The following is a 15969-nucleotide window of genomic DNA, read 5'->3' on the forward strand; positions in this document are numbered from 1 at the left end:
GGGTTGGATAACTTTTTTCCGTTCTTTTTTAGAAGGTGTTGGTGCATCATTCGGTGGGCGGTAGTGGAGACTGTCCAGCTACTATTCAGCATAGTGTCAATGACTGATGCTTGGAAGGCAACCTATGTCACCCTCATTCCAAAGCATCGTGATGCAATGGAGGCCGGCCACTTTAACTCGATTAGTCTTTGCACTACACTTCATAAGGTAGTGGCAAACATTATGGTGGGTAGGATGAAGCCATTGCTGCCTGGACTCATCAGCCAGGAGCAGAGGGCATTTGTGGGGAGCCGCAGTATTACCAACAACGTCCTGATTGCCTTGGAGATGATGTGAGATCTACAACGTGCCCTGAGTCGACAGAGCTATATAGCAGTGAAACTACATATGGAGAGAGAGCTTGTGATCGAGTTTGCTGGGTCTTCTTCAGGTTTGCACTGGAGATCTTTAGTTTCCACGAGATTTGAATCATTTAGATTCTTGGCTATGTGTAGAGGCCATTCTTCTCCATCCTGATCAACAGGACGTTGTTGCCTTTCTTCCACTCCATCATCGAGCTACGTCAAGGTTGCCCCTTATTCCCTTACCTGTTCATCATATGCGCTAATGTGCTGTCTCGAGCCCTAGGGGTTGCGTGTCAGGAGCAGGCGATAGATGCCTCCGTGCTAGCCCCTGGTGCTCGATTGATCTCCCATCTTTTGCTTGCAGACGACTGCCTTCTCCTAGTTAGAGCGAGGATGAGGGACACACTGACCCTTAGAGCTGTCTTGGAGGACTACTGCTAGGCATCAGGTCAGAGGGTAAACCTTCTCAAATCTACTATCTGCTTCAATCTGAAGACGGAGTTGCAGATGAAGTAGGCTATCAGAAGGCTCCTTGGCATGAGAGAGCAAGAGAGAGCGTGGAGTTACCTGGGTGTCCCCATCACTAAGAGCAAATTACAGATGACAGAGTGCCTCAGTATGGTGCAACACATCTAGGAGTGGCTTGAGGGTTGAAAAGCAGCCTCTTTATCTATGGTGGCCAGGCTGACGTTGGTGAGATTGGTCTTGAGCTTAATACCAGTTTATCTCAAGTCTAACACAATCATTCTGAAGTCTATGCTATTGAGGATTGAGCGACTTCTCTAGAGTTTTTTGTGGAGCTCATATGGCGGCGGACACAGGGTGCACTCGATGGCATGGGAGATAGTTTGCCAGCCGACTTAGGAAGGAGGGATGGGTGTCCAGTCTCTTTTTACGAGGAGAGAGGTATTGATTACTTGACATGCGGCGATATTGGTTCTTGAGTTATAGTGCTTTTGGAGTCAGATAATGATTGCTCGTTATAGACCGGTTACTAAGGGTGCAAATAGGTCGGGTTGACTCGTGACCCGATCTGATCCGATTAAACTCGATCTGAACCATTTTAAAGGATCCGTAGGCTGGGTTAGGTTCTAAAATTGGACCCATTCCATTTTTGGGGTAAGATCTGGATTTTCTAAATTCTGGCCTGATCTGATTCGATCCAATTCATTTAAAATTTAGATAATTTTGTATTTCTAATCTTATTACCTACTCCGACCCGATCTGACCGAACTCTGCAAAATTATTTTGGTTTACGGCCGTAGGGTGCAAGCCAAGTCATAAGGTCCGGGCCAGTACTCACCGTCTCTTAATCAGCACAACTATTATGTTAAGGCCTGGCCCGGTCTCTGACTCACCAGCTTAACAAGTCTTCGGTCTCCACTCTCCGTTCGGCAGTCGACCGTTTCGATTTTCCACAGCTTCGAGCCTTCTCCCTTCCGTGTCTTTCGATTTTCCCTTCTTCCGTCCGGCCATCCCCAGTCCCAACCCGACTGACCGTCCCAGATCGGCAAATCCCGTCGGCCATCGCTCTCTCTCTTCCAGACGGCAGAACCCTAGATCTTCTTGCCCATCGCGAATCGCTCTCGATCTCTTCGGCAAAGCCCTAGATCCTGCATCTCTTCGGCGTCCGGGGCGACTTCGGCATACTTCGTTCCGACTCTCAAGGTATCCCCCCTCCGCCGAAACCCTAGAACTGCATATTTACTATTTAGAGGGAGTTGGGAAGGAGAGAGAGAGAGAATCGATCGGCTCTATTTTCCTATCATATCTCGAGGTGGCTTCGGTAAAACTCTGATCTTTCTCGCTTTCTTCTTTGTTTTCTCGATTTATATTATTGATTTGATTTTTGGGGTCTTGATCAGGGGAAGATTCGGGTTGGGAGTGGGTTTTGAGGAGAAAGTTGCGTTTTTTATTTATATTTTTAACCCACGTTTCTGGCAGATCTCTGTCTTTGTTTGGATGCTTATAGTACCCCAACACACCCCGCCACCCCCCCCCCCCCTCCTTCTTTTTTATTTAAGAAAGTAGGTTTGATTTGTTCTTCAGTGCTGTTCCTTTGAACAAAAAGTATTTTTTTTAACAATTTTAGAAATTTATTATGCTTTTTGATTAGTTTCTGCATTGCTGAAGGAATGATACTTATAAGCGTTTTTCTGTGGTAACATGGGAATTGATACAGTCTTGTATTTCTGCTGAAGCTTTTGATGGTTTTGATTTTGTTATTTCGTGTTTCAACTCTTCTCGTCTTTGTGTCTTTACCGATCATAGTTCTCTTTCTTTTCTTCTTTTTTTCTTGGTTCATGGTGCTGAAACAGTTTGTCATTTCTTCAGTGCTTTGATGTTCCTTTGTCTGTGATGATCTGAGTGTGGTTTGAGCTCTATCCATCTTATGTGCTTATGGTCCAATCTCCATAGCAGGGGTTTATAATTATGGATTTTGTGATTTTCCTTTTATTTTGTTTTATGAAATCCACGGATCAATCATCTTATTGTCTGCTTTGTTCTCAGTGATATTTCGGTGTTATGTAAGCTATGGAATGTTTCCTTATAATTTTTGGCTTGAGTTTCATGGTTTGCTCATGCCTTCTCTGCCCCATTAGTTTCCTTCTCTTAGCTTGGAGTTTATGCATCCAAGGCAAAATTTTCACATTAACGATACAATCATAAACATACTGGCTTTTAGTAATTTAAAACGAATTCTGACCATCATTGTATATGTAATATATAACAGGGCACAGGTGGTAGGTTAGCCACCAATCTGTAGTTATTGGAAGAACACGATGGCTACTAACCCATCGAAGAACAAAGAAGATGTTGAAGGGAAACAAGGATTTGGGTTTTTGTATGTCAAGGTTAGCATGGATGGAGCCCCCGAAAGTTGACCTGAAAACCTACAACTATAAGGAGCTGTCATCAGCACTTGGAAAAATGTTCAACTGCTTTACGATTGATACCCTCTGGCCTTTTCCCAATTTCATTTGGATTTTTTTCTTTTTTTCCTCTTTGAGACCTGGATGAATTTGACTTGAATGCTATGCTTTCATTTTCTTCATCGAATTATATCTATGATTTTGATGTATGCTCCATGTTTGACAAATTTCTTTGGAAATACAATCTGTTTTTTTCTCTTACAGCTATACTGAGCTGAATTAGATCATGACGTATGGTGGATGCAAAAATTTTTGCAAACAGATTTATTGCACTGGATGCATTTTTTATTACTTTAATATGCCTCGAAGAAACTTATAGATAACTTTTGACAATGCTGTAGCTTTACTATTATTTTTGTCCTTTATTTTGAAATTTTCCGGGTTTTATCTGAACTAGTGAAATTGCACTGCTTTCTGCAGTCTTATTAGGATAGTCTAACTTACGGTCTTACCTTTCTCCCAGAAAATATCTTCATGAGTTTAGAAACACATATTCTCCTTTCTACAATTTTGAATACTGCAAGAGCAATATTTAGGTAGAGTCCACCTCCTTATTTCAGAAACAAAGAGCAAATTTATTCTTCAAATCTGGCAAACTCTGAAACTTTTCATGTTCTCGTATTATTAGAAATATCTGAAAATATTTTCATAAGGAAATTATATGAGGACAAGCAGATTTGATCCAGATTCGAATTTTTTGGGTTGGGACTGGGCCATACATGGACCCGACCGGATCCGAATATCCCGTCGGATCAAAAATTGTAGCCGTGGACCAGACCCGATCTGATCCGTTCTTCTATTTGGTTGAGTCTGGGTCCAAAATTAGGAACCGAACAAAGAATTGGATTAGGTCGGGTCACTCATGACTAGGTTCGACCCGACGCATTTGCACCCCTACCGGCAGGCGGGGCAGCTCAGAGTGGCCGGAGGTGCTCCTTCATTTGGCGGGAGATTTGCAGGTATGTGCCTACTTCTTGGCCAACACCAGGTGGCTGATTGGTGATGGATGCAGTGTGGATGTTGTGGAGGATCCTTGGGTGGATACTCTTCCGGTGAGGCTCTGGCCGACCATGGTCAATGTTGAGACCATGGACGGTTTGCGGGTTGAGGAACTAAGTCGTTGCTTAATTGCTCCCTCAAAGGCTAAACCGACAAGCAGTTGCTAGACGTTAACATCTAGTCTTAGTTTATTCTATATGCAGAGAGCTAATAATAAACAAAAAAGACTCTTAACTTCCACAACTAATAGAAACGATGATACCAATTTAACTGCAAAAACAAACACCAAAACCCTCCTAGATCAGCAGTAAACTTCAAAATAGGGTAAAGTCATCCAAGACAAATATATTAACAATGCGAACATTTTTCAATTTATTGATATTTTTGTATCAAAAATAATGCTCCTAATCCACCAAAAAAAAGGCCAACCGAGCATTAACTTTTCTTGTTAAAAGTATTCCTCAACATCTTGGGGCTTAATTTGACATGGGAATTATTGAACTTTGGGTCAAAGTTGGATTCTACATAAGTATATCAACATCTATATCATCTCTCAATTTTCATAGGATATTGAGGGAAGTTTAGGTTGATTTCACCCAATAAATAGGTACTCTAGGAGTAATTCTAATATATACAGTGAATCACCAAAAGCTCCTCCTCTTCTCTCTTGTTGCCTTTGCTCTCCACTCCTCTCCATGATTTTGAGGTGTGGAGGCAAGATCTGGCAATTGTGACATGCTTTATAGCTTCTCTACCGACCAATCATGACATGCTTTAGCAATTTAGCATCAAGATCTAGCAGGTTCCAGCAAGCAACAGTAACTTTGTGAAGCAGGCTTTTAAGGTGAAGCGATTCAAGATAAGCTTCTCTCTCTCTCTCTCTCTCTCTCTTCTTCCGTCTCCCTCCTTCATTTCAAATTGTTCTATTTGTCATTCCTTGAACGAGAAAACTTATTGAGAGCATGTGCGTGTTGCTAGTAGAATCGATTTCTGTTGCTGTCTTGCATCATATGTCTCCTGGCTCTCATGGTGACTACCTAGAGTTAATCTTACCTTACAAAGATTTTGCAATGATCCTCATCCTCGTGCAACTTAAATCATGAGGAGTATGGGAGGGTAGAATTTGACTTGTATGTCAGGGTATGCAAATGGAGAAACGGGAAGCCTTTCTTTTTAATATTACAATTTTTGTTTGTTGCAATTGAGATGGTACAAGGAAGTGTTGGCACCATTTTTTCTCCAATGGGCATGCAGCTGTGCCGAATGATTGTGTGGGTGTGCAACTGATGTCTAAACCAGAACAAAGTACAAGTGGTAGTTGGTTCTACTATCTTGAGTTTTAAAAACTTTCATAACTAAAGTCCCACCTTCTCGTAAAAAGGATAATCGGGACTATGATCTATGCTAAGAACTAGAGTAAGATAAACTAGGATAAGATAAAACGACTGAATGTAAAGATAAAATAGATAAACTAATAAATGTTCGATTAGTGAAGAAAAGATAAAGCGACATACATATATATATATATGTGTGTGTGTGTACTTTGTCAGTTTACTAGTATTTGCTGTTTTTACATTTCTAGATCACTCGAATAATGATCTTCTACTTTTTTTCATGTTGAAGAAGATTATTTATTAAAGCAAACTGCAAAGCTATTGCGCCTCTCAACTCCATCTTAAGAAATTTTTTGGAAGCCGGCCGGACTTCATGAAGCTAGTGCGTAAGTTCCAGTTTCGTTGCATGGCGATCCTTCGATAACAGGCTAGTTCAATTCTGTCCATGTTAAGAAATTTTCTATGTTGCCCCTCCGGTAGGGTTTCTGGAAGCCGGACTCCATGAAGCTAGTGTGCCTCTCAACTCCATTTTGAGAAATTTTCTTTTTTTTTTTTTTAAATTCTTAAGGGTTCTAACTTTGATTTCTATTTTTTCTTCCTTTTTTAAATAAGACTTGCTTGAGCCAAGGTGGGGGATACCACTTCCCGCCGTGCTACATGCTGGAGCTGTGCGGCTTCCGTCTCCTCCTGGAGTGCCCCCTCGACCTCTCTGCCCTCACCGTCTTCGCCCCCATCTCCGCCACCGACAACGACGCCAACGCCTCCGGTCTCATAAAAGCGCAGCCCTGGTACAAGACCGTTGCTGCCCTCCACCTATGGGACCCCTCTCTCATCGGCGCCATCTTGGTCTCCACCCCCGCCGGCATGCTCGGCCTGCCCTTCCTTGCTAGAAACCCCAAGTTCTCCGGCAAGGTAATTGACTATGAAAAAAGAAATTAGTTTGAGATTTGGGATTTGATTTGATTTGGGGTGGTTTTGGGTTGTAGATTTATGCTACGGAGGCGACGGCGAGGATTGGAAGGCTCATGATGGAGGAACTCGTAGCAATGCATGCTGAATTTGTGCAATTCTATGGTCCCGATGAGAGACCGGGGCTTCCGGAGTGGATGAAGTGGGAAGAGCTTGAGAAGCTCCCTCCGGCATTGAGAGAGGTCGTGATGGGGGAAGACGGCGAGGAGCTTGGGAGCTGGATGCCCCTGTACAGGTTTCTTTCCTTCTTGTTTGGTAAACTACTCGGAGTATAAATAATTCTTATCTCATATTGACTAATTTACATCATCTTCGTATAAATCTGAAAGTACGATTTATCGACATACTTGTGTCATGCATATATTTTGCGTTGGATGCACTTTTTCTGCATTATAAGTTTTCAATTTGATGTTTTGAATGATATTCACTGCAAACAGAAACATAACAATCATTCTTCCCAGGAATTAACTCTTCTCTTCACCAGATTCTCTCAAAGTGAATAACAATTTCAAGTGTTTTCTTGTTGACATAGAAACCTAACTTTTAGGAAGTGTGATTTTTTAAACCTCTCTTTTAGTTGCAAAATCAAGTTGTTGACCATCATAAATTGTTTGTTGCTATGTTAATTAGCTATTTTGTGGTTGCTTTCCTTATTGCCTTCTGATACTTCACTTTGTGCTTGTAATTGTTTGTATCTGTCAGCGCATCAGATATAAAGGAATGCATGCAGAAAGTCCAGTCTGTGAAGTATGCTGAAGAAGTTTGCTACAATGGCACCATAATCTTGAAAGCATTCAGCTCTGGTTTGGAAATTGGAAGTTGCAATTGGACAGTAAATGGTCCAAGAAGAAATATTACATACTTGTCAAGCTCCATATTTGAGTCTTCTCATGCAATGGACTTTGATTACCATTCTTTACAGGGGAATGATTTAATTCTGTTTTCTGATCTGTCATCCTTGAATAGCATGGCTAAGAAGGGTAATGACTTTAATGGAAATAATAATCATAGTGAACCGATGGATAAAGATGCTCCTCTTTGTGATGTTTCAGCTATCAGGTATGTTCACTTTATGTTATTCTGACAATATCTTGAATTTGAGTATTTTTACCTTATATTCGCATGTCTTTATACATTTGATTTCATTTAGATTTTCTTTAAATCATGTGTCTTGAGATTTATCAATTAATTTGCTGCAGAACTGATTATGACAATGAGGATGAAATTCTCAGATGTTTAGGTGGCATTGATGAGAATTTGGAGGAAATTGACAAGATCAGTTTCGTATGCTCCTGCATCTTAGATTCCTTGCAAATGGGAGGTTCTGCTCTGATACCAGTAGGTCGACTTGGAGTAGTACTTCTCCTTCTGGAGCAGCTATCACGGTTACTAGAATCTTCACATCTGAAAGTACTTAAACCATGACCTCTCTCTGTGTGGGTGCGTGCGTGCTTGTGCCTACGTGCATGCATTCATGTCCAGCCCTTCTCACAATGTTTTGGCATAGCAAGTTCCATTTGTGATTACATCTTAAATTTCAAGATAATCATTGGTACTGTTAGATTAGGGTTAGATATTTTATGTATGCAAAACTGCTGAACTGCTTATAAATTTCATTAGGCTTTCCTGGTTATTCAATTCTTTCTTAGTCTGTAATTGCATCACGCTGAATAGCATATCAAAGGAAATATATACTAGTTCATGTAATTGGAGTTTAGAGATATTATTCAGCCAACTTTTTGTCTCACAAATAGAGGCCAATGAGAAAAGACATGAGAGGAAAGCATCTCCAAGTAGTTTGTTGAAATACATGCCATTTATATCTTCCATCTTCACAATTAACACCGGCACATCAGCAGAAAGAAGTTACCTCGCTTTGTTTACTTAAACTTGTTTTGTTTCTAGCGATTTATCTAATAATATTTCAAATGTCTTTTAGTCCACTGGTGCCTATGCTAATCCATGTTATCAAATTTGTAAAAAAATATAATTAGCAGACCCACGAGTATAACTATTATGATGAAAAAGATTTTTGAAATTACCAATAGTGAAGATGCAATTTGAACCTTCAAAATTCTTGTTTGCTGAAATCCATAGGGGGCGTTTGGTAACCCCAACAGGATCACCACGGTGATCTAAAATTTCCGGTGATCCGAATGCTAGGGTGATTTGATCCCCGGTGATCTAAGATCAATGTGTTTGGTAAGCCATGGTCCAGTGATTAAAAATCCTCGAATATCCATGAGTAACTTGTTTGGTATGGTACGGGGATCCAAGATCACTGACTACATAATACCACAAATATCCTTGATATATCTTAGATGGATTTTTTATGTATTTTTAATTCTCATGAATTAAAAATATAAGTCAATGTACTAATTCCTATAATAACTCCATAATTTTGTCACATATTCTACTTTAGTAGTCCTTATCATATATTTATTAATCATATAAAATATATTATAATAAAATATTAATATATTTATCAATAATTAATTATTAATATATTCTATAAAAATATATTTATTACTCCTATAAATTATTAATCTTATAAAAATATGTTATTTTTCATTATAGAATTAATATTTTATTTATACTTATAAAATATTTTTTTAATACTGATAATTATTTTGATTAGAAAAATAAGGTAAATAGGAGTAATATAGTAATATATTAAATATTTTCATTATATAAATATAAAATATAATAATATATTTCTACTAGAATTTAAAATTATTCTTCAATAATAATAGGATAATAATATGATTAGTAATATATTATAATATAATATATATCATTAATATAAAATATAATATCAATATAATATATATATATATATATATATATATATATATATATATATATATAACATTGACATAATATATTGATGGTATATTGATATATCAATTTTTTTTGCTAACTTGAGAGGTATTTTTGTCTTTAACTTTCAGCCCAGGATCACTGCCCTGGGGTGATCTTGGATTTCCGACCTCAAGGACGGGTATCCCATCATCGAGTTGGAGGGTGATTTGAGGAGTGGAGGTGATTTAAGATCACCGCCACATAGGATCACCGTGGTGCAATCAAACGTGGTGATCTCATCACCTCCATCCACATCACCTTGATCCTAGGACGATCACCCCATATCAAACGCCCCCATAGGGTTAAGACATTTGTCTGTTCTTCTAGTTTGGAGCTTTGTTATAATCTTAGTGAAGCTGTCTTTTTTTTTGCCCCCTCCTTCTGCTTTAGTTTGTGAGAATTCAATTTTGACACAAAAACAGAAAGGAAGTCCTTTTCCTGGTTTAAGCTTTCTTTGAATGAACTGCTGAGTTTCTCCTATTTATTTCACTTAGAACAAGGTTTCTTTTCCTATCAAGTCTATTGTCCGGGAATTTCTTTCTCGAGTTTAGATAAACTTCACCTCAACATTTCTGCAGTCTTTGTACTTTGCCATGTTGAGTGTTGTTTTTGCCACTTTTATGATCAACTATTTTTTTTTTTAAATCATTCAAAAATAATCAAGGCTATTTTAACTTTACATTTTGGAAATTCTAGATTGATGGTAATCTTCCCCTTTTTCTTATACTGAAAATATGAACTTGTGATAAGTTATAGGTTAAAGTGCTTTGTTCTATAATTATGCTATAACAAATCATTCTCTAACGTCCTTATTAATTATTTGCTCACTTCTGCACTGGAGAATTTTTTTTTATGTGTATTGAAACATTCTATCTTATACAAGTCACATGTTACCATTCAAATTAAATGATTAGCAAATTAATTGTGTTTTCAATAGGATTCTATCATATTGATCCATGCACTCTTAGCCAAATGATGAGCCTATCTTGCGTCATCAGTCTAAAACTACGACAGGTTCCAACTTAAGGTAGGTGTCGTGTCAATCAGTTGTTTTAGTTATTGTTTACCGGCTTCTTTTATTTCCCTGATCCACAAAAAGGTTGACATCTGAAACAGATGTGTAATGACCGTGGATAGAGTAGTGGTTCTCTAGGGGTTCAAAAGAAGGTTCAGGGTGGGATAATGGACCTTGGTCTGTCTGGGAAACAGGAGTCTGCTATTAAGGGATAGACAGGTTACAGTTTATTAGGTTCTGCTACGACATTTTTTGGGGTGGTTGTTGGGTCTTGTAATTTGAAGTACTCTACCTAGTTTTCTAGTGAGATAACCTATATATAGTGTAATATCTGATAGGGCAAATTGGAGGATCAGTACATAAGCTTCAAGCTGGGGATTCCTTTCAAACTAAGCACCCATGAGTGGGTGTGCACCAGACAGGCAGATGACTGACCTTTTTAGGTTGGAATTATGAGTCATATGTACTTGTAAAAATTGTTTGAGAAGAATACAAATTTTTTTCTTCTGGATTTAAATCTGATTCAAATATTTTGAGTCAAATGTGACATGAATGATGAATGATTACAACAATGATGAATGGTTACAATTGCTCCATTGCCTGCTGGAGGAGCAGTTATGAGGTAGGATGCCAGGATGAAATGAAGTTGGAAATCCACTTCATAAAATCACTATCACAACTTTTGTGTCTCTCGAAACCTGTAGCATCTGCATTAACTGAAGCCTGCCGAGTGCCATCTTTCCAGTTATTATCCTCCGTTTTCACTTCTCTGATTAATTGATGAACATGAATTCCATTGATTCAGCTTCTTTCAGTTCAGCATCCGAGCATTGGTGCTGATGTGTTGATTGCTTCTGTCCTAAGATATGTAGCTTCTGATTCAAGGATTGCCATACAGCCTCTTAATTGTGTATGCATTTTGTTGCATTGGGCTCTTTCATAAACTGATGTAAAGATCAGTCAGCCCACCATATTTTTCTTTACAGGAAAATATTGAGATGGCTCCATGTGCTCTGATTCATCATTTGTATTCTGATTGCCTCGATGTGTTTTGTCCTCACCTTACTGTTTCCATCTAGCATACAGTTTTCAATATGGATCCTGTATGTGTTGATGTGTTTAGGGCAAATTGTGGCCTCTTCGCTTTTTTTTTTTTTAATTTTTTTTTTTTTGAAATTTGTTTGCATCTTTCCTTTGGATCCCATTTGCTGCTTGTTCTTGTTCTATCTGATATTACTACATGCTCATTACCATGTGCGTACATGATACATCCATGTCCGGTACTTTTTAACATTCCTTTTTTAAGATATGTTTATTGTGTTGTTTATGCTAACAGCTAACCATACTGCTTGTCTATATAAGGTTCCCATATTTATGATTTCTACTGCTGCAGAAGAGATGTTAGCATTTACTAATGCTGTACCAGAATGGCTCTGTAAGCAACGACAACAGAAGGTTTATTTCTCTATGCTTGTTATGATTCATGCAATGTCAAATTTACATTTTTATGGCATGCTTCGATGGTCCAAGAATGGAGATGATGCTGTTGATTGGTTATGTAGCTATTCTCCGGTGAGGCGCTGTTTGGCCATGTGGAGCTTATGGATGAGAAAAAACTACTATTGTTTCCAATTCTTAACTCATCTAACTTATTGTAAGACCTCCATTCCTCTAGCAATCCTGATCATTATCTTAATCTATTTTGATATGATTGTACATTTTATGAATTCCATCCTGAATAATTAATGCTTGTTGATCTCTAATATATAATTCATTTAAAATGTTATAAGCTAGAACAGACTACAAGATGCAAAATAGTAATTAAATCAAAACTTGATTCAAAGTCATGGAGAAGGTTACTTGCAAGAGAAATTATCTATTTTAAAAATAACCGTGTTTTTTGGATTTCGAACTATGTATATACAAAAATTAAGTTGGAAGGCGTCAAAGCATTAAGTCTTAAAATCTAAGACATGGGGAAGAGTCACTACCTAGTAACGTAGAATCCAAATCCTGTCTTCTCCTATTCTTCCTCTTCCTTCCTCCCTCCTAGCCAAGCTAGTCAGGTACGAAAGTCTTATAGATTAGTTTCTAAGGCACATCACATATTTCAGTACTATTTAGCACTAATAAATCAGCAAAGGTTCATATTTCAATCTTGGACACATCCAAACATATTTGTCAAATGCATGAGGGCTAGTACACTCACTATAGAAGGGGCATCTGGATATTAGCTGAGGGATCTTCAGAGTGTAGAGGAAGGTCATGAAGGACCTTGATAGAAATAGCGAGAGATGATGTGAGGAAAGTTTGCGTAATTGATGATATGGCTGTAAACAGTAAAGAATGGAGGAGGATTTGTGGAGCTGGTGCATTATTTATCAGCCAAGGCCTGTCCATGGTAACTTACTCATGTGCTTTCCATATTGAAAGAAAATGTTCTGTCTCAGTTTTATTGGATATATTCTTTGGCTTCCTCACTCGAAGCATGTGAAAAATGAAGATATATTATCAAATGCAAATGAGGCAATGCTTAAGCAGGAATAAAAAACATCGAACTACTAACATGTAAATACCATTTTGATGATGTCACAAATTATTGAACTGAAGCTATTAGGAGTTAATATGTACTTACATTTGCCATTTCATTTATTTCCCATCATAGTGGAACTAAGACGCTTCATAGAATGATGTGGCAGGAGCCATGCATAGTGTTTTCTCCTCATTGGAGTCTCAGGCTTGGTCCTGTTGTTCACTTGCTTCGTCGTTGGCATGCAGATCCCAGGTGTGTACTTGTTGTGGAGGTATGCATGCTTTTTTCATGTTTGCTTTATTGTTATATGGTCCATACGCTATCACATCCCATTAAAATGTTTCTTAAATGAATTATTCATATGTTAATTTTTCTTTGTACCCATCGATTGTGCTAATTAATGTATAACTTGCAGGAAGGAGCTGATGCTGAAGTGGCTCTATTGCCTTTTAAGATGGTGGCAATGAAGGTCCTCCAATGTTCATTTCTTTCAGGAATAAGGTAAGCTCAGATGGCTCTCCATTGTTTTTGTTAATGATCTGCATCTAAATGCATGCTTTATATCTGTATGTTGGAAGCATGCGTGTCAGCAAATTATAGATGCTTGTTTATGCATTATAATTTGGAAATTCTAATCCCATATTGGTATTCATTGTTGTGATGCACTTACAAAGACAGCTAAAAGCAGAATAGATCAAGTCCTAGCTTTTAGAGATGATTCTCATATTTTTCTTTCTCATTTTTGAAGTTTTCTTTTCTGTAAGTTGGATAAATAGCCAGTAAGGTCATGAGTAATAATGTAGTTCATGCGGAAATATCCTAAGGCAATAAAAAAAAAGATCTAGCAATACCATTTAAATTTCTTGATATAATTGAAACTAAACCAAGTAGAGCAGCCATTTTTTCTTGTAAAATAACCAATAAAAATATAAATGACTTCATACCGACCAAAGATCAAGATAAGATTAGAGAAAAGAGAAAGAATGAAAAGGTAAAAAAAGTGCCATATATCCTTAGTAGATCAGCAAAGTACCCTTAGCATTTCTTAAAGTCTGATAGTAGTGAGCATGATGCTGCAAATGATTAGAATATCTTTTAGCATTTCTTAAGGTGCTGGACTCCAATCTTTTTAAAAAGAACGCCACTCTTTATCCTTCCTCTCTTGCTGCGGTATAAACTTTTAACCCTATTTTTCAATGTAAAGTTGTAGATAGGCTCTTCATAAAACTTATGTTCTGTGCAAAGAATTTTAACATTTCCTCCTCCAACCTCTATTGACTTTAAAATCTACGCAGCTTGGTGCTCCCAACTTCTATAGTACAGCTGAACGTATGTCTATGCTTATAATTTAGTCAATTTCATCTCTTTCTTTATCTCCAGGCTTCCTTTGTTGACTTGAAAAAGTTTGCTGCTTTTCTATGAACCTAGGAACTTCTAGTAAAAAGAAAAATTACCATCTCCTTTGACAAGCAGCTTCTGTTTCTTGCTTGTAGGATGCAGAAAGTTAAACCTTTGCTGGAAATGCTGCAGCCGAAGCTTGTTCTGGTACTTTATTTCATTTTTTACATTCTTTTTGATTCAGATATTCAGGTATATGCTATATTCTGGCCTGCTGATAGTCCATTCTTACCTTTTCTATCTTGTGCGTTATTACAGTTCCCTGAAGATTTGAGGTTGCAATGCCCTTTAAAGGATGACAGCTCATGCTCAATCTTGTATTACTTGAAGAATGTAATGCTACATGTGCCAGGTTTAAGGAGTGACTTTGAGGTCTGCTTGGCAACGGATCTGGCATTTCAGCTCAAGCCTAGAAAATTGACAGAAAGGAATATGGCGATTGCAAGATTGAAGGGTCAGCTTCTCTTAAACAATGGAAAATATCTGTTGGTTGCTTCAAAGGAACTGCTTGACCTCTCAAACAAACAGTTACTGCACTGGGGTTCTGCAGATCCTGTACGCCTTCTTATGGCCTTGCAGGAAAGGGGGATTATTGGATCGATTCATTGGGACAAAAATGGGACAGATGGTGTCTTCTCAATTCAGATCACGAAGCCAGAGGAGGCTATGATTGAAACAAGTGGCACCAAGACTGTAATCTATTGCAGAGACAAAACTATGGCTGCCTTAATTTATGAAGCTTTCAGCAGTGTTTGTGGTGGAATTTGAGAAAACATGATACCGAAAATACTTCTATGCATCCAGCATTTCTCATAAAAAGAAAAGAAAAAGTTCTGCACCTGCAGTATGTGCCGCCCCTGTAGTCATTTGTTTAATAAAGATCAGTTTATTCAGCGACCACTTTGTGGGCTCACAAAAGCTCAGCTCTCTGGATTTAATGCAAAAAATTCTTGCAGCTAGTGAAATTTAGCCATGGGTAAACTTTCTGCTGCCGTTCAGATATCTGAAGATTCTGAACTGCATGGTTGAGAGAGAAGCTCATACATGTGCTGCATTTGCTATGCGGTATGTCATCATAGATTCAGAAGAGTGAGCTAGCAACCATACGAAATGGTTTGTTACTTCAGCCTTCCACCTTTGGTTTCCCTCAAGGAGTTTACATTTGCTGTATCATTTTTAGAGATTGATATTGTTGTATAGTGCCAACGTTGTATTAAACATGCAAATTAAGAGATGCCAGGCTTTTGATGGTTAAGTAATGGTAAAGCACAAACCTGAAAGCTCTTATGTACTGACTCAAGGCATTCCTTGTTGCACGTATTAGCTCTAGAGGTATGAAATCCAAGTTGTCAACAATATTTGTTTAGAATGATGGTTAAGGCCAAAAAAAAAAGAAGAAATAACAGTCTTATAGTCATTTCATAAAGAGGAGGGCGTTAAGGGGCTAGGGCACATTTAGAATTGATTTGTCCAAATTAGTACAGTAAATGTGGGCTTTGTATGTGTTAAAATTTTGCAAATTAGTACATCAAGTCTTTTCTTGTGTTAAGCGAACTAGCTAGAGCAGCAAGGAGGAGATATA

At 38.1% G+C, this 15969-nt stretch overlaps 1 protein-coding gene across 23 annotated transcripts; it reads left to right on the forward strand.

The window, feature by feature from the left end:
• The first annotated feature begins 1683 nt into the window (after positions 1-1683).
• LOC103724048 (integrator complex subunit) lies at positions 1684-15646 on the forward strand. Of its 23 annotated transcripts, none has more exons than XM_088713135.2 (13): positions 1684-2012; positions 3079-3199; positions 5903-6037; positions 6223-6522; positions 6597-6814; positions 7282-7638; positions 7779-7989; positions 11819-11911; positions 12019-12110; positions 13122-13260; positions 13405-13490; positions 14483-14534; positions 14646-15646. In XM_088713135.2, exons 4-13 carry the CDS (start codon positions 6268-6270, stop codon positions 15153-15155), a joined length of 2013 nt encoding a protein of 670 aa, XP_088569261.2. In that variant the 5' UTR covers positions 1684-2012; positions 3079-3199; positions 5903-6037; positions 6223-6267; the 3' UTR covers positions 15156-15646. The 23 variants fall into 23 exon arrangements, with proteins under 23 accessions (XP_088569261.2, XP_088569264.2, XP_008813412.2 ...); XM_088713138.2 differs by having other exon boundaries at positions 13143-13260; XM_026800345.4 differs by having other exon boundaries at positions 1734-2012; positions 5900-6120.
• Positions 15647-15969: the final 323 nt, after the last annotated feature.

Source organism: Phoenix dactylifera, chromosome 17 (assembly GCF_051530095.1).
Source record: "Phoenix dactylifera cultivar Ajwa chromosome 17, Ajwa_hap1_PhDact_Kaust_v1.1, whole genome shotgun sequence".
NCBI classification, from domain to species: Eukaryota; Viridiplantae; Streptophyta; class Magnoliopsida; order Arecales; family Arecaceae; genus Phoenix; species Phoenix dactylifera.

Bases quoted from the DNA above. Each gene is read 5' to 3' on its own strand.
- LOC103724048 (XM_008815190.6), top strand. The intron at 6,523-6,596 runs GTAATTGACTAT...TTTGGGTTGTAG, and splicing joins ACCCCAAGTTCTCCGGCAAG to ATTTATGCTACGGAGGCGAC. The intron at 11,912-12,018 runs GTTTATTTCTCT...TTGGTTATGTAG, and splicing joins GTAAGCAACGACAACAGAAG to CTATTCTCCGGTGAGGCGCT.